We start from the raw sequence: 22471 nt of genomic DNA on the forward strand, positions 1-22471 counted from the left end.
TAGCATCAGATACACAACATTCACAAAGTAATACAGTACAAACAAAAAATATACAAAATTCTGCAAGAGAGTACATAATTAGAACAAAAAACCATCTGTTGTAGTGCAAAGTGTTCATCGTTTTACAAAACCGCAGTGATTAGGGTTGTTCGAGAACTGAACAGTTGAAGGGAAGTAGTTGTTCTTGAACCTAGTGGTGCCACAGTTTAGGTTTCTGTACCTCCTGCCCAATGGTCGCAGTGAGAAGACGGCATGGCCCGAATGGTGGGATATTTGATGATGGGTGTCGCCTTCTGTGATGCTGTTGGGTTAACTGTCCGTGAAGTTCTAAACTCAAATGAAGATCTTAGTTCCTATCTAATTACAGATCCCTTCACTAAAGGGAGGATATACTGTAGCCACTAAATCTGCAAAGACTCGATCACTTCCTTGCTTACCCTCTATGGTGAGTTTAGCTGCCAATGTCCGCTATTTGAGCAATGGGTCCTCCCTCCTGTTTACAAAGTAATTTAAGCTCAGTTTATATATTTTTACTGATACATGTTTAAGTCTAGATAAGGTTCTTAAAGTATTTAAAACTCACAGAGGATTTCTATCTCATGAAAGGCTCCTAAATTACAAACAATTTCTAAAACACAAAGGATTTTAAAAGCACAGGTGCAATTCCTATAAGCAAGCAAGACATGCCAATGAGTTGCAGACAAATGAGTCATCCATTGCAGGAATTGAACGCAGAGAAATGGATTCTCGTCACCTCATCTTTCTGTCATTCTTTTTATCATCCCTTGACCATTCCTAAAATGCCAGACTGCTCTCGTACGTTTATACTGGGATTTCTTTTGGCCACTTTGATGACTTCTCTCACGTGTGATATTTTTTCAAAAACCTTTGCACACAGATGATCTAAAAGCTTCTGGAAACAGAGTTCCCAGATATCCACCATTAATGCTGTGAATGCTGACTTTCTAAGTACTTAAATCTAACTATTAACAGATCAGCTATATGATGTGCTAAGTGATAGTATCAATCTGGTCTGCAAGCTTCCTAGAGCTAAGTAACTTATCCAGTGTTGTCTGGTTTGATACATGCCAATTATTATACCGCCCATTGTCTTACACTGCAGCCAGCTCCATGCTGTGGGGAAGTGGTCTGTGCTCAATAGACAGTGATGCTAGCTTGCAAATTGACCCTTTTATCTTCAGACTAGTATTGCTTACATTAAAAATTGAAGACTGGCTCTCGTTTATGCCTAGAAGTGGAACAAAGTATATTGTCTGGAAGTTTAACAGCCCCTTGATCTCTAGTTTACAGCTACTGCGTTGGAATGTTGTCCGAACCCTGGACAGTGGATATTCATCACGGCGTGTGTGGCTTTGCACAGACTTGGGTAGTTTTCTCTGTATCTGGGGCTAGAGGGAAGACCTGATAGTATTTTGTAGGATTATGGGAGGTACAGTTAGGGTACACAGATGGTATCTTATAGCAGGGTAAAAATGTCTAGTACTAGAGGCTATGCATTTGAGGTGAGAAGGGATAAACTGAAAGGAGATATGCCTGGCAACGTTCTAATGCAGTTCTAGTGGTGTTTGCGCTGCCAGGGGTGCTGATGGAGGCAAAAACAAGAGGCATTTAAGTGGCATGTAGAGAAGCTCATGAATGTGCAGCATATCGAGGAATATGGACATTGTGTAGGGAGAAGGCATTCAGGCTTTTAATTCCTAGTTTAATCAGTGCAGCGTAACGTCTTGGGCTGAAGAGCCTGTCGCTGTGCTGTACTGCTCCATGTTCTACAGGGGAGGTGCAACAACAATTTGAATTTTTCAGGTTAAGGAGGATCCGTTTGTCATCAGACACTAACAAACTTCTACAGGTGCAGGAAGTGTCCTGACTGGTAGTATCATGGCCTGGTATGGCAATTCAGATGTGGGAAGCTGCAGAGGATGGTGCAGTCAGCCAAATGCATCACAGACGCATCCCTCCCACCATCAATAGGAGGCACTGCCTGAAGAAGTGTGATGGGTTTTGCAGGACTGGGGGCCTTTATGCCAAGCTCAGCTTTCTAATGTAGCAGCTGACACTTCTGGACCTCGGTCAGTTGTTTATTTAGTTGAAGGAAGCTTGCAGACCAGATAGATACTCTCACTTACACCACGGAACAGAAAACATACAGCACAGGAACAGCCCACAACATTGTGCTGAACCAATTCAATTAGTAATCAAATGGTTAACTAATCTCTTCTGCCTTTACAATGGCCCTATCTTTCTATTTTCCTCACATTCAAAGCCTATCTAAATGTCTCTGAAAGTCGCTAAGTATCTGTCTCTACCATCACCCCAGACAGCGAATTCCTGGCACCAACCAGTCTCCACGTTAAAAAAAACTTGCTCCTCACATCTCCTTTAAAATTGCCCTCTCTCACCTTAAATATTTGCCCTCAAGTCTCCTCAGCCTCCGCCACTCCAGAGAAGACAACCCAAGTTTCTCCAACCTCCCTTTATAGCACATGCCCTCGAATCCAGGCAGCATCCTGGTAAACCTCTTCCACACCTTCTCCAACGCTTCAACATTCTTCCTATAATGCAGTGACCGGAACCGTCTGCAATACTCCAGATGCAGGCTAACTAGAATTCAATAAACACACAGAACTCCCTGACTTCTGAATTCAGAGCCTCAACTAATAAAGGCAATCATGCCATATGCCTTCTTAACCACCCTAACACCCTTTGTAGCCACTTTCAGGGAGCAGTGAACTCAGACCCCAAGATTCCTCTGCTCATCAGCATTGTTAAGGATCTTGCCCTGAATGGTGTACTTTCTCTTTACATTGACTACCAAGGTTCAACACTTTGTATTTGACCAAGTTAAACTCCACCTGCCATTTCTCTGCTCATCTCTGCAACTGATCTATATCCCATTGTATTCTTTGTCAGTCTTTTACACAATTCACAACACCACCGATCTTCATATCATCTGCAGGCTTTCTGCACTATCACACCCATCCAGGTCATTAATGTACATCACAAACAGCAGAGGTCCCTGTGCAACACCACTTCAGCTAGAGTAAGTTTCTTCCACCACAACCCTCTCCTCAATGGGCAAGCCAGTTCTGATTTCAAATGGCTAACTCACAATGGATTTCATGCAGATGAGCCTCCCATGAGGGACCTTTCCAAATCCCTTACTAAAATCCATGTTGACAACATCGATATATCTTCCTTCGTTAATCCCTCTCATCACCTCATCAAAAAACTCCATCAAGTTAGTAAGACACAATTTGCCCCCTGCTTTAGACCGATGACTGTGAGGCTGAGCACAGCTCCAATGCCATATTTCAGTTTGCTGAGATACAGTGTGGAGTTGGCCCTTCCAGCCCTTCGAACTGCGTTGCCCAGCAATCCTAGCCTATCACAGAACAACTTACAATGACCAATTAACCTACGAACTGGTACATCTTTGGACTGTGGGAGGAAACCAGAGCACCCAGAGGAAACCCACATGGTCACAGCAACAACATAAAGCTCCTTACAGACAGGCGGGAATTGAACCTGGGTCACTGGTACTGTAAAGTGTTGTGCTAACCAGTACACTACCATACTGTGTGTGAAGTTTATATTACTAGAGAGGAGGTTCTTGGGGAAGCTGAAAAGTCTGAAGGGAGATAAGTCACCTGGACCAGATGAACTACACCCCAAGGTTCTGAAAGAGGTGGCTGAAGAGATTATGGAGGCATTAGTAATGATCTTTCAAGAATCAATAGATTCTGGAATGGTTCCGGAAGACTGGAAAATTGTACATGTCACTCTGCTCTTCAAGAAGGGAGAGAGGCAGAAGAAAGGAAATTATCAGCCAGTTAGTCTGACCTCAGAGGCTGGGAAGATGTTGGAATCCATTGTTAAGGATGTAGTTTCAGGGTATTTGGAGGTACATGATAAAATAGGCTGTAGTCAACTTGGTTTCCTCAAGAGAAAATCTTGCCTGACAAATCTGTTGGAATTTTTTGAAGAAATAAGAAGCAGGATAGACAAAGAAGAATTGGTTGATGTTGTGCTCTTGGATTTTCAGAAGGCCTTTGACAAGGTGCCACACATGTGGCTGCTCAACAAGTTAAGAGCCCATGGTATTACAGGAAAAATTCTAGCATGGTTGAAGCTGATTGACAGGAGGCAAAGAGTGGGAATAAAGGGAGCCTTTTCTGGTTGGCTGTTGGTGACTAGTGGTGTTCCACAGGGGTCTGTGTTGGGACCATTTCATTTTACATTATATGTCACTGATTTGGATGAAGGAATTGATGGCTTTGTCACAAAGTTTTGCAAACAATACAAAGATAGGTGGCAGGGCAGGTAGGGATCTGGGAATACAGATCTATAATTCTTTGAAAGTGGCATCACAGGTAGATAAATAAATAAGTGATAAATATTGAGAATATGAGATGAAGAGTCCTTGAAAGTGAGTCTATTGGTTGTGGGAACAGTTCAGTGATGGGATGAGTGAAGTTGAGTGATGTTATCCCCTCTCGTTCAAGAGCCTGCTGGTTGAGGAGTAATAACTGATCATGAACCCGGTGGTGAGAATCCTGAGGCTCCTGAACCTTCTTTCTGATAGCAGCAGCAAGAAGAGAGTATGACCTGGATGCTGGGGGTCCTTGATGATGGATGCTGCTTTTCGGCGATAGTGCTCTATATAGATGTGCTCAGTGGTGGGGAGGACTTTACCCATGATGGACTGGGCCACATCAACTACTTTTTGTCAGCTTTTCTGTTTAAGGGCATTGGTGTTTCCATACCAGGCCATGATGCAACCAGTCAATGTACTCTCCACCACACATCTATAGAAGATTATCGATGTTTTAGGTGACGTGCCGTGTCTTCACTGATTCCTAAGAAAGTAAGGAGTGTAAACAGTCGGTGCAGGGTTCTCCTGTGCTGGTTCCCGTCAGCAACAAGTATACCTCTTTGGATACTGCTGGTGGGGAAGGCCTATCGGGACACAAAGGTAGCTGGTGTTGAGGGTCCAGGATGTCTCAGACTGGCTGCAGAATATTCTCAAGAGGGAGGGTGAACAGCCAAAGGTCGAGGTGCTTATTGCTACCAATGACATAGGTAGAAATGTGGACGGGGTCCTGTGCAGTGAATATAGGGAGTTAGGAAAGAGGCTGAAGAACAGGACCTCCAAGGAACCATAACAGCATATAAGACCATAAGGTCATTTGGCCCATCGAGTCTGCTCTGCCATTCCATTATGGCTGATCTATTTTTCCTCACAGCCCCAATCACATGCCTCACTCCCCCCACCTCCCATATCCCTTCATGCCCTGACAAATCAAGCTTCTGTCAACCTCTGTAGTAAATACGCATACAGACTCGGCCTCCACAGCTGCCTGTGGTGATGAATTCCACAGATTCACCCCTCTCTGGCTGAATGAATATCACCTCATCTCCGTTCTAAAAGGATGCCCCTCTATTTTGAGGCGGTATCCTCTGGTCTTAGACAGTCCCACTGTAGAAACATCCTCTTCACATCCACTCTATTAAGGCCTTTCACAATTCAATAGGTTTCAATTAGGTTGCACTCCCCCCCCCCCACCCCCCCACACCTTAATTCGTTTAAATTCCAGTGAATACAGGCCCCGAGCCATCAAATGCTCTTCATATGACAAGCCTTTCAATCCTGGAATCATTTTTGTGAATTTCCTTTGAATCTTCTTCAGTTTCAACACATCCTTTCTAAGATAAAGGGCCCAAAACTGCTCACAATACTCCATGGGAGGCACTATAATTTGCTTTTATATTCTGGTCTTGAAATTAATGCTAACATTGCATTTGTCTTCCTCACCACAGACTCAACCTGCAAACTAACCTTTAGAAAATCCAGCACAAGGATTCCCAAATCTCTTTGCACCTCGGATTTTTGAATTTTCTTTCCATTTAAAAAATAGTCTATGCTTTTATTCCTTCTACCAAAATGCATGACCATACACGGCCTGAAGGATTTAGACAGATTAGGAGAATGGGCAAAGAAGAGGCAAATAGAATGCAGTATGCAGCCCTGTGGTGCACCCGTGCTGATGGAGATCATGGAGGAGATGTTGCCAATCTGAACTGACTGGGGTCTGAAAATGAGGATCCAGTTGCACAACAGGTATTGAGGCCAAGGTCTTGAAGCTTATTGATTAGTTTTGAGTGGATGCAAGGATTGAATGCCAAGCTATAATCAATAAAGAGCATTCTGATGTATGTATCTTCACTGTCCAGGTGTTGCAGGGTTGAGTGAAGTGACTCGCTCATTAACAAGGAGTTTTCTCCCACAGAACTGCCATTCACTGGATTTTTGTTTGTTTATCACTCCATTCTCTGTAAACTCTAGAGACTGATGTGCATGAAAACCCCAGGAGATCAGCAGGTTCTGAGATACTCAAATCACCCTGACTGGCACCAACAATCATTCCACAGTCAAAGTCACTTAAATCACAATACTTCCCCATTGATGTTTGGTCTGAACAACACTGAACCTCTTGACCATGTCTGCATGCTTTTATGCAGAGAGCTGCTGCCACATGATAGACTAATCACATATTTGCATTGAGGAATAATAAAAGTGGACGCTGAGCACAGATTCACTCAGTATCGTCCTTGCACAGTACTGCTGGTTCAAAACATTTTGCTCAGTGACAGTAAACCTGACCTTGATTCTGAATGCCCCATGTTCCCTTGCAGATCCACCGGTGACCATCTTAGGAAGCAACAAGATATCCGAGGACCGGACTTTCACAGAATCAGAGGTCATCTCCATGACGTGTGAACTGTCTCGGTCGGACGTGAAGGTCCGCTGGTACCGGGACGGTGTCGAGCTACTGAACAGTGACAAGGTCAAGATTGAGTCACGGGGTCTGACGCGGGAGCTGCTGATCTTCGACTCGGAGCCCTGTGACTCCGGACAATACGTCTGTGATGCTGGGTCTGACAAGCTGACCTTCAAAGTAACAGTTGCAGGTATTCTGTTTCTTCAAGACACTGGTCATGTAGTGGACAGTGAGGGAAATTATCAAAGCTTGCAGTGGGATCTGGACCAGCTGGAAAAATGGGCTGAAAAATGGCAGATGGGATTTAAAGCAGACAAGTGAGGTGTTACACTTCGGTAGGACCAACGTGGTAGGACCTATGTAGTGAGTGGTTGAGCACTGAGGAGTGTGGAAGAACAGAAGATGCAAAATCCCATGAACGTGACATCACAGGGAGATAGGGTCATAAAGAGAGGTATAGGCACACAGGCCTTCGTAAATCAAAGTATTGAGTACAGGAGCTGGGATGTGATGTTGAAGTTGTATAAGACATTGGGGAGGCTTAATTTGTGTGTAGTCCTGATCACCTGCCTACAGGAAAGACATCAATAAATCTGAAAGAGTACAGAGAAAACTTACAAGGATGTTGGTGGCCTAGTTATAGGCAAAGTTTGAATAAGTTAAGACTGAATTCCATAGTGCATAGGAAGCCATAGGTTACGCATGAAAGGTGAAATGTTTCAGGGGAGACTGAAGGGGAACTTCTTCACTCAGAGAGTGGTGTGAGTGTGGAACAATCTGGCAGTGGAAATGGTTTGATGTTGAAATTTAGATAAGTATATAGACGGGAGGGGTATTTGGGGTCCAGCTGTAGGTCAATGGGACTAGATAAATAACAGTTCCACTGGGACTAGATGGGTCGAAGAGCCTTTCTCTGTGCTGTAGCACTGTATGACTCTACGACTATGTCTGATCACAGTCAGCAACCCCAAGCGCTGGAAACACCCAGCAGGTCACACAGCATCTGTGGGGGGAGAAACATGGGTCAATTACCTAATGCTCTCTGATCTATTGTCATCACTGGGTGTAAAGTTAAGGTGAAAAGGGCAGGATTTAAAGGGGTCCTGAGGAGCGGGATTTTCATGCAGTGCTCAGCTGGCTGTGTGGATTGGCTGACACTGTCTTCCCTGGAGCGAAGGAGGTGAGGGTGATAGCTTATAAAATCATGAGGGGGATAGATAAGTCCTTTTCCCAGGGTAGGGGAGTCTAAAGCTGGAGGGCATAGGTTAAAGGTGAGTGGGTGCGCCACTAGGGTCACTTTCAAAAGAGCTAATTTGGTGTTGTCAAATGCTCTGGTCATGTCCGCTGACCACTCAAGCATGCAATTAAGGGCACTGCCTTAAAGGGCACTATACATAAATTCAGCAGCTTGCAGAATGATATTCACCATATGTAATAATCCGTAGTGCTTTGGTAATGCAGTTCAGTGGGAAGTCTATAATAGTGGAGAATTTTGACAGCAGGGGTGCTGCACTTTCTGAGGAGATGTGGTGGCTGAGAAATTCAATAACAGATAACCCATACTGGCACTTAGCAGGGTTAATAATCAGCCCATGCTGGTTTAAGCATTTGAAAAATGCACGGAGATGTAATACGTATTCAGTTTTGGATGTGCTAGCAACAAATATGTCATCCAGGTAAACAAAAAGAAAATTTAAGTCTTTTAACACAGTGTCTATTAGCCACTGTGAAATCTGTGCTGCATTTTTCAGCCCAAGTGGCATGAACAGAAATTTAAATAGGCCAGATGGGATTATAACAGCAGTTTGGGGAAAATCCTTAGGGCACACAGGCCTCTGATGGTAGCTGCTGAATCATTCCACTTTAGAAAAAGTTAACTTTCCAGCGAAACGTGCCAAAAACTCTCGAATATGTTGGGGGGGGGGAACGATCGGGGTGGGGGGGGTGCTGGCCTCGTTAAGGCGGCGTCAGTCACTGGATGGATGACGACAACCATCGGGCTTGGAGACCATGTGAAGGGGTGAAGCCCAAGAACTATTCAACCTGCATACAAAGCCAAGCATTTCCATGTTAACAAATCATCCTTCGTGCTGGCCAGCTTCTCTGAGTCCAGTCTACGTACGTGCCAGTAAGCTCGTTGTGGAAGTGTGGTGCTTGACCCCATGCTTTGTGATTGTAGTGGGAACTGTGGGCTTGGGCGGGTTTGGGTATTCGCCCAGCCAGGGACTGAACTCCATGTGCTGGTGCATGCGCTAAGGGATCCAGACTTGTAGGACACTCTCTGCTTCAGCTGGGACTTCATCTGGCTAAAGAGGTGCAGATTTCCTGTGTGTTCAAGGACAGTTGGTCGATCTTAAACACTGCTGGCTTGTAGATGTCAAGAATTTTGGATTGTAACCCTGCTCCCCCAAAAAGTTCCCCACAACAACTCTGTCAAGCACATATACCACCGCATGTGAGTTTACTCGACTGCTGGGTGAATTCCCAGACCTCACCAAGCCCGCATTCTCCACCACAGTCAGAAAACATGGGGCTGAGCACCACATTCCCACAGCTGGCCCGCTAGTCCGTGCCTGCACGTGTAGACTGGACTCAGAAAAGCTGACAACCACTAAGTCTGGTTTTCTCAACATGGAAAGACTTGGCACTGTACGCCGGTCAAATAGCTCCGGGGCTTCACCCCTCCGTATGGCCCCTAAGTGCAATGGTGGTTATTGCCCATGTGGTGTTTACCAATGCCTTAACCTTTGATCGTTACCCAGTCCCGCACATTCAAGACTTCTCAGCAAGTTTAGCCACAAAGTTAGTTTTTTTGGAAGTTAGGGGCCACTATCAGGCACCTGTGTGCTTGGGGGACGTTCCCAAAACAGCTGTGAGAAACCCATTTGGCCTTTTTGAGTTTCTGCACATGTCATTTGGACTGAAAAATACAGCACAGACTCTCCAACAGCTGATGAACCCTGTATTAAAAGACTTAGATTTTCTTTTTGTTTACCTGGATGAACCTGAACACATATCTCATCTCCGCACACCTTTTGAACGCTGAAGCCAACGCGGGTTGATTATTAACCCTGCTAAATGCCTGTTTGAGTTGTCAACCGTTGACTTCCTTGGCCATCGCATCTCCGCAGAAGGTGCAAAACCCCTCCCTTCAAAAGTGGCCACTGTTATGGAATTCCCACTGCCCACGCTACTGAAGAAACTTCAGGAGATTCAAGGCATTCCTATCACCACTTTATTCCACGAGCTGCCGAGCACATGCTTCCCCTGTTTAAGGCAATACCCCTAATCGCATGCTTGCCTGGTCAGTAGACATGACCAGGGCATTTGATGATACCAAAAAAACTCTTTCCAACATGACTGGTGCACCCGCTCCCCAATGCACCCACAAGCATTACTACTGATGCTGACAATGCTGTGGGTGCTGTGCATGAACAGTTGGTCGGAGGCGAGTGACAGCCGTTGGCTGCCTTTAGCCAGCAGGTCTGTGTCCTCGAAAGGACCATGAGCTTCTCGGTCTCTATCTGACTGTCCACCATTTTCATTTTCTTCTAGAGGGTCGCCTTTTCACAGCGTTCGTTGACCAAAAACCCTTATGCATCAAACGGCCAAAATATCAGACCATGGTCTGCATGGCAGCAATGCCAACTGGCCTTCATATCAGAGTTCACAAGTGATATTCAATGTATCATGGAGGAAAATAATGCCATGGCTCTCATGGCCAGTCATTGAGGCCGTACACATAGGGGTCGACTATGCTGGCATGGTGGCCAACCAAGATACTGACCCAGAGGTCCATCCTTACCGAACAACAGTCATGGGCCTGCAGTCAGCTGATATTAAGTTCAGGGAAGCTAGGGTTTCTCTCGTGCAATGTCTCAACCAGTTGCCCTCACCCCACCATGCCCGTAAGCTAGAGATGGACTATTTTTGACTCTATAAGTGGCCTCTCACACCTGGGCCGGAAGGCCTCACAGAAACTGGTCGCACTGACATTTGTTTGGCGTGGCTTTACAACTGACATGCATGATTGGACTGCAGCCTTTGTGGAGAGCCAGCAGGCAAAAAATAACCATCATGTTCAGGTTCCATTGGCACATCTTGAGGTTCCTGAGTCAATGTGCTCCTTGTTGGTCCTCTTTTCCTCCCTCCCCTGGTTTCTCACACCTCCGTGCCACCAGGTGGTCAGAGGTTGTTCCTCTAGCATCGACGACGGCTGCAGACATGGCTTGGGTGTTCATCAGCACCTGGGTTGCTCGGTTTGGCACGCCGTCTGATGCTTCCTCTAAGTGCGGTCCCCAAATCACTCCAGACCTCTGGACTGTGATGGTCCAGAACCTTGCTTCTAGGATACATCACACCACAGCGTATCACCCACATTCCACTGGCCTATGCGAGCGGTTTCACCTCTCCTGAAAGGCTGCCCTGAGGGTCTCCGTGAGCAATGAGTGCTGGCACAATCAGATCCCAAGGATCCCGCTGGGCTCGGCACCACTATAAAAGAGGACCTGCAGTTGTCTGTGGCTGAATTGGTGTACAGACAGCCGTTATGAGTGCTAGGTGATCCCATTCCTGATGCCACGACCGCCTGGTCAGCCTCTCAACAGCGTTCCACCCTCCTCAGTAAATTCAATTCCTTTCCACCTATTCCTGCCTCCCACCATGGCGTACAGCACTTTTGGGTTCCTGTTGACCCACATTCCGCCTCTTTTGTTGTCGTCCACCATGACACACACCAACATCCCCTTCGGCCCATTCAGCATTTTGGAATGGAGGGAAAAGACTTTTATAATTTATAAGAGGGGTAAACCTGAATGTATTTCAGTAGATCATTTTAAATGGGCCCAGCAAGTTTTGGAGGGTGGTGCTGCCAAGCCCCTGGCATCACAACATGGCCATGAATGTGACAACACAGCTCTGGATGAGCCAGAGGTAACTGCGGTTCCTCCAGCTTTGGGACACGGGACCAGAGCCAGGCAGCTCATCCAAGCTCCAGGCAGGTTCACCTTGCCAGCTTTAGTGAATTCTGTGGGTCCTGTGTAAGGCAATGTAATTGGGAGAAATGTACATAATTCACAACCACTGACATTGAGTTAGTTGGGGTTTCACTTTAAGAGACTGGTCTGATGTGATGATGTTATTATGTAAAAGGTTTTTAGTGGCTATTGTGGTGTAGGTTTAGGAGCTCAATAAAATATGTTATGCTGTTTGTTCAACATAAAACACTTCACTTTGTTTTATTTGTGGAAACCTCAATGATTAAAGCTCTTAAAGATTAGCTTTATTTGTCACGTGTCTAAAAACATTGAAACATACCGGGAAAAATTGACATCAAGTCAACTCAGCGAAGATCGTGGTGGGCAGCCCACAAGAGTTGCCATACTTCCGGTGCCAACATGATATGCCCACAAATTTCGACAGAACAACAAAGTCAAAAATAACAACAGCAAAATAAGCCCCATCTCACCTGCAGGCCTCGAACCCCAGGACAGGCCACTTCTGGGCTTCTGAACCTTGGCCCCGGACTCTCAGCTTCGCTGACGTCGGCCCCCCAACCTTTAGTCCCTGACCCAGACTTGCAGGCTCAGTCTCTGAGCCTTTACTCCGAGTTCACCAACTTCAGTTGTTGACCTTTAGGCTCCTATCCTCGGACTCATTGAACTCTGAATTTTGACCTTTGGTTTTGTCCTCTGGGTCTCAACCACAGGACTTACCAATCATGGGTTTGATCTTCGGCCTCGACCCCAGACTCACTGATCACATGTTTGACCTTTGGGCATCAACCATGTGCAGGCTGAAATGATTAGTGTAATTAGGCTCAATCAGTTTGTTTAGCTCAGCACAACATCGCAAGCCAAAGGGCTTGTTTCCTGTGCTGTACTGTTCTGTTTTTCAGATGTGAGTGCAGGAGATATGATTAGTGGGTTCTCAGATGACATGGAAATTGGTGGATTGTTTTACAAGGGCAGATGGAATTTAATCCTGATGAGTGGAAGGTGATGCTCTGGTATGGGAATGCCATATACTAGGAATAGTTAGGACCCTAGGAAGGACTGAGGATTAGAGGAAGCTCAATATTTATGTCGAAGGATCCCTGGAGGTAGTAGCACAGATAGATAAGATGGTGAAGAGGGCATTCAGAATACACTCAGTGGCCACTTTATTAGGTACGCCTGTACACTGCTCATTCATGTGAATATCTAATCAGTCAACCATATGACAGCAACTGTGCGTAAAGCATGCAGGCATGGTCACGAGGTTCAGTTGTTGTTCTGACCAAACAGCAGAATGTGGAAGAAATGTGATCTAAGTGACTTTGACTGTGGAATGATTGTTGCTGCTAGAAGGGATAGAACCATAGAACACCATACAGGCCCTTCAGCCCTCCATGTTGTGCTGACCCATATAATCCTTAAAAAAAGTACTAAACCCACACTACCCCATAACCCTCCATTTTTCTTTCATCCATGTGCCTGTCCAAGAGGCTCTTAAATACTCCTAATGTTTTAGCTTCCACCACCATCCCTGGCAAGTCATTCCAAGCACTCACAACCCTCTGTGTAAAAAACTTACCCCTGATGTCTCCCCTAAACTTCCCTCCCTTAATTTTGTACATATGCCCTCTGGTGTTTGCTATTGGTGCCCTGGGAAACAGGTGCTGACTATCCACCCTATCTATGCCTCTCATAATCTTGTAGACCTCTATCAAGTCCCCTCTCTTTCTTCTACGCTCCAAAGAGAAAAGTCCCAGCTCTGCTAACCTTGCTTCATATGACTTGTTCTCCAAACCAGGCAACATCCTGGTAAATCTCCTCTGCACCCTCTCCATAGCTTCCACATCCTTCCTATAATGAGGTGACCAGAACTGAACACAATACTCTTAAGTGCGGTCTCACCAGAGATTTGTAGAGTTGCAACATGACCTCTCTACTCTTGAACTCAATCCCCCTGTTAATGAAGCCTAGCATCCCTTAGGACTTCTTAACTACCCTATCAACCTGCACAGCGACCTTGAGGGATGTATGGATTTGAACCTTTGTTCATCCACACTCCAGCAGGTTGGGTGGTTTGAGTATCTCAGAAACTGCTGATCTCCTGGGATTTTCACACACAACTGTCTCTACAGTTTACTGAGAATGATGTGAAAAGCAAAAAACTTCAAGCGAGTGGTGGAGATGAGTAATGCCAATCACTGGAGGAACTCAGCAGCCCAGGCAGCATCTATGGAAAAAAGTATAGTCACCATTTCAGGTCGAGACCCTTCATCAGGACTGGAAGATGAGAAGTTACAGCACGGAGGTGGGGGGAGGGGAGGAGGAAGTACTGGTGGTAGGTGAAGGTGATAGGTAAAACCAGGAGGGGGAGGGGTGAAGTAAAGAGCTCGGAAGTTGATTGGTGGAAGAGATACAGGGCTGGAGAAGGGGGAATCTAACAGGAGGGGGTAGAAGACCGTGGAAGAAAGGGAAGTGGGGGGAGCACCAGAGTGAGGTGATGGGCAGGTTAGAAGATAAGGTGAGAGTGGGAAACAGGACTTAGAATGGTTAAAGGGTGGGGGGGGGCAGGCAATTACTGGAAGTTTGAGAAATCTATTTTCATGCCATCAGGTTGGAGGCTAACCAGATAGAATATAAAGTGCTGCTCTTCCAGCCCGAGTGTGGCTTCATCGCATGAGTAGAGGAGGCCGTGGACTAGCACGTCAGACTGGGGATGGAATGTGGAATTGAAATGGGTGGTCACTGGGAGATCCTGCTTTTTCTGGCGGATTGAGCACAGGTGCTCAGCAAAGAGGTCTCCCGATCTATGTCGGGTCTCACCGATAAACTGGAGGCCACACCAGGAGTACCAGATACAGCAGATGACCCTCACAGATTTGCAGACGAAGTACCACCTCACCTGAAAGGACTTTCTGGGGCCCTGAATGATAGTAAGGGAAGAGGTGTAGGGTCAGGTATGGCACTTGCTCTGTCCGCCAGAAAAACGGGATCTCCTGGTGGCCACCCATTCCAATTCTACTTGCCAGTCCCATGTGTAGCAGAGCATCTCTGAATGCATAACATGTTGAGTCTTGAATAGGGTCCTGCTGAATGGTCTGCGCCCAAAACGTTAACTGTACTGTTTCCCATGGATGCTGCCTGGCCTGCTGAGTTCCATCAGCGATTTGTGTGTGAACCTTGAAGCGGATGGGCTACAGCAACAGACAATTACAAACATACACCCAGTGGCCACGTTGTTAGGCATAGGAAGTATCTAATCAGTAGCCACTATGTGCATATTGCAACTGTATAAACAATTGGTTAGGTTGGGGCTAGGGTGCTGGGCATGTTTCTCGTCACCACGCTATAGGAGAAAGTGCAGAGGAAATCCTCCAGGATGAATGGGGTGTTTTAGTCTTGAGGAGAGAACACGTGTTTTCCTTAGCTGCAGGGTACCCGATAAAATTCAGCACGCCATACAAAATGTTGACAAATAAATGCACAATCTTGACTGATTGCATGACATCCTGATCTGCAAACACCAATGCTCAAGAACAGAAAATTCCATCACAGGAAAAGCCCTTGCCACCACTGAGCACATCTACAAGGGTCATTGCCCCAGGAAAGCACCATCTTCAAGGACCCCATTTATCCAGGCCACGTGCTCTTCTTGCTGCTGCTGTCCGGCAGAGGGTAAAAGGAGCCTCAGGTCCCACTTCAACAGGTTCAGGAACAGTTATTACCCCTCACCATCAGGTCCCACTCCACCAGGTTCAGGAACAGTTATTACCCTACAACCATCAGGTCCCACACCACCAGGTTCAGGAACAGTTATTACCCTACAACCATCAGGTCCCACTCCACCAGGTTCAGGAACAGTTATTACCCTACAACCATCAGGTCCCACACCACCAGGTTCAGGAACAGTTATTACCCTACAACCATCAGGTTCCACTCCACCAGGTTCAGGAACAGTTATTACCCTACAACCATCAGGTCCCACACCACCAGGTTCAGGAACAGTTATTACCCCTCACCATCAGGTCCCACTTCACCAGGTTCAGAAACAGTTATTACCCTACAACCATCAGGTCCCAGACCACCAGGTTCAGGAACAGTTATTACCCCTCACCATCAGGTCCCAGACCACCAGGTTCAGGAACAGTTATTACCCCTCACCATCAGGTCCCACTCCACCAGGTTCAGGAACAGTTATTACCCCTCACCATCAGGTCCCACTCCACCAGGTTCAGGAACAGTTATTACCCTACAACCATCAGGTCCCACACCACCAGGTTCAAGAACTAATTACCCTACAACCATCAGGTCCCAGACCACCAAGTTCAGGAACAGTTATTACCCCTCAACCATCAGGTCCCACTCCACCAGGTTCAGGAACAGTGATTACCCCTCAACCATCAGGTCCCAGACCACCAAGTTCAGGAACAGTTATTAACCCTCAACCATCAGGTCCCACTCCACCAGGTTCAGGAACAGTGATTACCCCTCAACCATCAGGTCCCAGACCACCAAGTTCAGGAACAGTTATTAACCCTCAACCATCAGGTCCCACTCCACCAGGTTCAGGAACAGTGATTACCCCTCACCATCAGGTCCCAGACCACCAAGTTCAGGAACAGTTATTAACCCTCAACCATCAGGTCCCACTCCACCAGGTTCAGGAACAGTTATTACCCCTCACCATCAGGTCCCACTCCACCAGGTTCAGGAATAGTTATTACCCTACAACCATCAGGTCCCACTCCACCAGGTTCAGGAACAGTTATTACCCCTCACCATCAGGTCCCAGACCACCAGGTTCAAGAACTAATTATCCTACAACCGTCAGGTCCCGGACCACCAGGTTCAGGAACAGTAATTACCCCTCACCATTAGGTCCCACACCACCAGGTTCAGGAACAGTTATTACCCCTCAGCCATCAGGTCCCATACCACCAGGTTCAAGAACTAATTACCCTACAACCGTCAGGTCCCAGACCACCAGGTTCAGGAACAGTAATTACCCCTCACCATCAGGTCCCACACCACCAGGTTCAAGAACTAATTACCCTACAACCGTCAGGTCCCAGACCACCAGGTTCAGGAACAGTTATTACCCCTCAACCATCAGGCTCCTGAACCAGCGTGGTAACTTCACTCACCTCAACAATGAATTGATTCCACAGCCTGTGGACTTACTATCAAGGAATCTAGAACTCATATTCTCGGTATTTATTTATTTGTTTGTTTATTTATCTATTTATTAGTTTATTTATGTATTATTATTTATTAGCACAATTTAAATCAGTATTAGTTTATGTATAGCTTTCATAATTTTGATTGTAACTGCCAGCAAGAAATTGTATCTCAGGGTTGTATATGGTGACATGTCTGAACTTTGATAACAGATTAACTTTGATTTTGATTTGACTTTTACAATATTATGAAGTGTATAGACAGAATCATGCAGCTCTTTGTCTCACCTCGCCGATGCTGACCAAACTGAGCACTTTAGCTAATTCCATGTGCTTGCATCTGGCCCATATCCATCGTAACCTCTCTAATCCATATACCTGTCTGCATGCTTATTAAACATTGTTATCGACCACTTCCTCTGGCGGCTTGTCCCATATACCCACTACGTTCTGCATGGGAAGTTGCCCCCGCCCCCTGACCCCTTTTAGGTCTTTCCCCTCTCACATTAAACCTATGCCCTCGAGTATTTGATTCCCATCCCCTGAGGAAAAGATTGTGGTGCATTTGTCCGATCAGGACCCCTTGTGATCTATTAGGTCACCTTCTGTCTCCAACACTTTGTGAAGAAGGACCAGACCTGCCCAACCTCTCCCTATAACTCAGGCCCACAAGTCCTGGTAACATTCTCTGCACTCTTTCCAGCTTACTGGTGTCTTTTCAATAGCACGGCGACCAAAACTGTACACAATACTCTAGTTGCAGCCTCACCAATGTCTAGTACAACTGCAAAGTAGTTTAAAGAAACTTTTCCCTTAGCAAAGGTGCCTATAATTGGAATTATAAATAGAACATAGAACACTACAGCACAATATGGGCCCTTCAGCCCACAATGCTGTGCTAACCTTTTAACCCACTCTAAGATCAATCTAATCCTTCCCTCCGCCATAGCCCTCCATTTTTCTGACATCTATTTGCTTATCTGAGAGTGTCTTAAGTGTCTCCAATGTAAATTCCTTTACCACCAACCACTCTCTGTGTAAAAGCATACTTCTGACATCCCCTCCAATCACCTTAACATCATGCCCCCTGTATTAACCATTTCCGCCATGAGAAAAAAGTCTCTGGCTACCCATTTGATCTATTCCTCTTATCAAGTCACAGCTCATCCTTCTTTGCTCCAAAGAGAAAAGTCCTGGATCGCTCAGTCTTTCCTCATAAAAATGCTCTCTAATCCAGGCAGCACCTGATCTCCTTCCTGCCCAACACGTCCCTCTGGTGCTCCTCCCTCTTTTTCTTTCTTCCATGGCCTTCTCTCTTTCACCAATCAAATTTCCAACTTATTACTTCATCCCTCCCTCTTCAGGTTTCACCTATCACCTTGTGTTTTTCTCTCCCCTCCTCCCACCTTTAAAATCTACTCCTCAGCATTTTTTTCTCCAGTCCTGCTGAAGCGTCTCAGCCCCAAACGTCGACTGTACTCTTTTCCGTAGATGCTGCCTGGCCTGCTGAGTTCCTCCAGCATTTTGTGTGTGTTGCTCAGCTTCCTGATAATCTTCTTGTGCATCCTCCCTAAAGCTTCTACATCCTTCCTCTAATGAGACAACCAGAACTGAACATGATATTCCAAGTGTGGTCTAACTGGGGTTTTATGGAGCTGCAACATTACTTCATGGCTCTTGAACTCAAACTCCTGACTAATGAAGGAAAACACTCCATACTGCCTGTGTTGTTCTGCTGAACATTGTGGGCGTGCTATGTCGGTGCCGGAATGTGTGGTGACATTTGCGGACTGCCCCCAGCACTTTTTTGGACTGTGTTGGTTGTTACCGCAAATGGTGCTTTTCACTGTATGTTTCGGTGAACACAAAAGTAAATGGAAAAAATGAATTTGACACGATATGAAGTCACTAACATTGATTGACTTACTCCTCAACCATCAAGCTGTCCAACCAGTGGGAATAACTTCACTCGCCAGTCGCTGAACTGTTCCCACAACCTAGGGGCTCATTTTCAAGGGTTCTTCATCTCATGGTCTTTATATTTATTATTTATTTATTCTTTCTTTGTATTTGCACAGTTTGTTGTCTTTTGCACGTTGGTTGTTTGTCTGTTCTGTTGAATGTAGTCTTTATTGATTCTATTCTGTTTCTAAGATTTACTGAGTATGCCCACAAGAAAATGAATCTCAGGGTTGTTAATGGTGACATATATGTACTTTGATAATAAATTTACTTCGAACTTACCTTTTCCAATTTGGAATAAGGAAACTTTACCTGCGAGGTTGGGTTCATTTACTGTATCCGGTGCTCTCGGTGAGACCTGGCGTAGACGGGGGGGGGGGGGGGGGCACTTTGTTGAGCACCTTCACTCCATCCACGATAAGCACTCTTTCCTGGTGGCCAACCATTTTAATTCCAATCTCCATTCCCATTCTGACATGTCAGCCCATGGCTTCCTCTCCTGCCACCATGAAGCCAAACTCAGGCTGGAAGAACCACACCTCATACTCGGTCTGGGTAGCTCCAACCTGTTGGCATGAACATCGATTTCTTTGACTTCCGGTAATCTCTCACCCCCCTCCCCCTTCCCTTTTTTTCCATTCCCATTCTGGCTTCCGTCTTACCCATTCTCTTGTCATCACCTGCCTATCACCTCCTTTTGGTACCCCCCTCCTTCCCTTTCTCCCATGTTCCACTGTCCCCTCCTATCAAATGCCTCTTTCTTCAGCCATTTTCCTCTTCCACCTATCACCTCCCAGCTTCTCACTTCATCACTCCTCCCTCATCCACCCACCTTCCCCCTCACCTGGTCTGTTCTATCTCCTCCCAATTTATGCTCCGTCCCTGCCCCAACCTCCTTCTTCTGGCTTTCCCCTTACTTTCCAGTCCTGATGAAGGGTCTCAGCCCAAAATATCGACTGTTTATTCCTCTTTATAGATGCTGCCTGACTTGCTGAGTTCCTCCAGCAGTGTGTGTGTGTTGCTCTGGATCTGCAGCATCTGTGGAACCTCTTGTGTTTATATAAGTCTCGTGTATCCCTCCGCCAGAGGCCCCAGTGCTCTTCACGAACAAAGGGAAGCTTCCGGAAGAAGTCACGGTCAACGAGAATGGGAAGGCCGTGCTCGCTGCCATTGTCTCCAAGGAGAAGGCCAGCGTCACCTGGTACAGGCACAAGGAACCGGTGTCTGCAGGGGAGAAGAACGAGATGAATTGTGAGTCGCGGGTCCATAGTCTGATCCTCAAGAACGTGCAGAAGGAGGATTCCGGATTCTACGTCTGCCGGTCCGCAGACGACGAAATGACTTTCAACGTCAGCGTGATAGGTAAGATTAGCTTTATTTGTTATGTGTACATTGAAACGTACAGCAAAATGCATCGATTAAGTCAGTGAGCAACACGGTCAGAATCAGAATCCGGTTGCTGCACTGAGAAATGTGAAATTTGTTGTTTTGCAGCAGAAGTACTTAAAAAAAAATCTATAAATTACAATGAGAAATATATAGCATATATCAAAATTTTAAATGAAGTAAGTAGTGGAAAAAGAGAGCAAAACTAGTGAGGTAGGTATTTAAATCCCCCATTTGCCTTGGTAAGGTTCAAACATGTACCATCAGTCCAAGCTCAAGTGTCATTGACAATTACCTGATCACATGCCCTTCAGAGTCAGGGTTAACATCCCTGGCACGTGTTGTGAAATCTGATGTTTTATGGTAGCTGGTCATTGCAATACTTAATGAAAAAACTATCAATTACAATAAGAAATATATCAATTTAAAAAAATAAATAAGTAGTGCAGAAAAGAAAACAAAACGAGGGAAAAAGTAGTGAGGTAGTGTTCATCGTCCCTTCAGAAATCTGATGGTGGAGGGGAAGAAGCTGTTCCTGAAACATTGAGTGTATGTCTTCAGGCTCCTGTACCTCCTCTCCGATGGTAGTAATAAGAAGAGGGTCTATCCTGGGTAGTTTAATGATAGATGCTGTCTTTTTGAGCATGTTTTCAATGCGGGGAATGCAGTGCCCATTGATGAAGCTGGCTCCTGTTGCAACCCTCTGCAGCTTTTTCCCATCCTAAACGTTGGAGTCTCCATACCAGACGATGATACAACCAATCAAAATGCTCTCCATAGTACACCTATGGAAATTTGCTAGTCTTTGGTGACTTAGCAAATCTCCTCAAAGGCCTAATGGAAGGTAGCCGCTGGCGTGCCTTCTTCATAATTGCATCAATATGTTGGCCTCAGGATAGATTTTCAGAGATGTTGACACCCAGAAACTTGAAGCTGCTCACCCTTTCCATTGCTGATCCCCTCAGTGAGGACTAGCATGCATTCTCCTCAAATTCCCCTCCCTGAAGACCAAAATCAATTCCTTAGTTTACTGATGCTCAGTGTAGTCCTACGCACCTCCTCATCACCGTCTGAGATTCTGCTAACAGCGGTTATGCAGTCTGAGGATGTGCTGGGGGCAGTCTGAAATTCTGAAGCTCTGGGTCTGCGAGTCAGCAGATCCACTGGAGGTTGGAGGCCCAACAGCGGGCCTATCCTGGGGGCGGAGGACGGACTGAGTGGATAGATGGGCAGGCGGGAGGGAGGAAAGCTGTTTGCTTTGTTGTTATTCTCTTGTTGTTGTTGCTTTTGCTTGTTTTGTTCTGCTAAACCCGATGGGTGGCGATGTCAGTGCCAGAATGTGTGGCCGGGCTGCCCCAGATTGTGTTGGTTGGTGACGCAAATGATGCATTGGAAAAGTGTGTATGGACCGGAGAAAATAGCAGAGGTACTTAATGAATACTTTACTTCAGTATTCACTTCGGAAAAGGGTCTTGACAATTGTAGGAATGACTTGCAGCGGACTGAAAAGTTTGAGCATGTAGATATTAAGGAAAAGGATGTGCTGGAGCTTTTGGAAAGCATCAAGTTGGATAAGTCACCAGGACTGGACGAGAAGTACCCCAGGCTACTGTAGGAAATGAGGGAGGAGATTGCTGAGCCTCTGGCAATGATCTTTGCATCATCAATGAGGACGGGAGAGGTTCCGGAGGATTGGAGGGTTGCGGATGTTGTTCCCTTATTCAAGAAAGGGAGTAGAGATAGCCCAGGAAATTATAGACCAGTGAATCTTACTTCAGTGGTTGGTAAGTTGATGGAGAAGATCCTGAGAGGCAGGATTTATGAACATTTGGAGAGGCATAATATGATTAGGAATAGTCAGCATGGCTTTGTCAAAGGCAGGTCGTGCCTTATGAGCCTGATTGAATTTTTTGTGGATGTGACTAAACAGAGCCATAGATGTAGTGTATATGGATTTCAGCTAGGCATTTGACAAGGTACCCCATGCAAGGCTTATTGAGAAAGTAAGGAGGCATGGGATCCAAGGGGACATTGCTTTGTGGATCCAGAACTGGCTTGCCCGCAGAAGGCAAAGAGTGGTTGTAGACGGGTCATATTCTGCATGGAGGTCAGTGACCAGTGGTGTGCCTCAAGGATCTGTTCTGGGACCTCTACT

General features: G+C 46.0%; 1 protein-coding gene across 5 annotated transcripts in view; it reads left to right on the plus strand.

Annotated features, from left to right (window-relative positions):
• The window catches only part of obsl1a (obscurin like cytoskeletal adaptor 1a), a 141444-nt gene that overhangs the window by 71091 nt on the left and 47882 nt on the right, over window positions 1-22471 (plus strand). For all 5 annotated transcript variants that reach the window (XM_073046244.1, XM_073046242.1, XM_073046246.1 and 2 more), the window contains 2 exons: window positions 6715-6990; window positions 20017-20292. In XM_073046244.1, the coding sequence (XP_072902345.1) occupies window positions 6715-6990; window positions 20017-20292 (552 nt within the window). The remainder of the gene's footprint in view (window positions 1-6714; window positions 6991-20016; window positions 20293-22471) is intronic.

Source organism: Hemitrygon akajei, chromosome 5 (assembly GCF_048418815.1).
Source record: "Hemitrygon akajei chromosome 5, sHemAka1.3, whole genome shotgun sequence".
NCBI lineage: Eukaryota > Metazoa > Chordata > Chondrichthyes > Myliobatiformes > Dasyatidae > Hemitrygon > Hemitrygon akajei.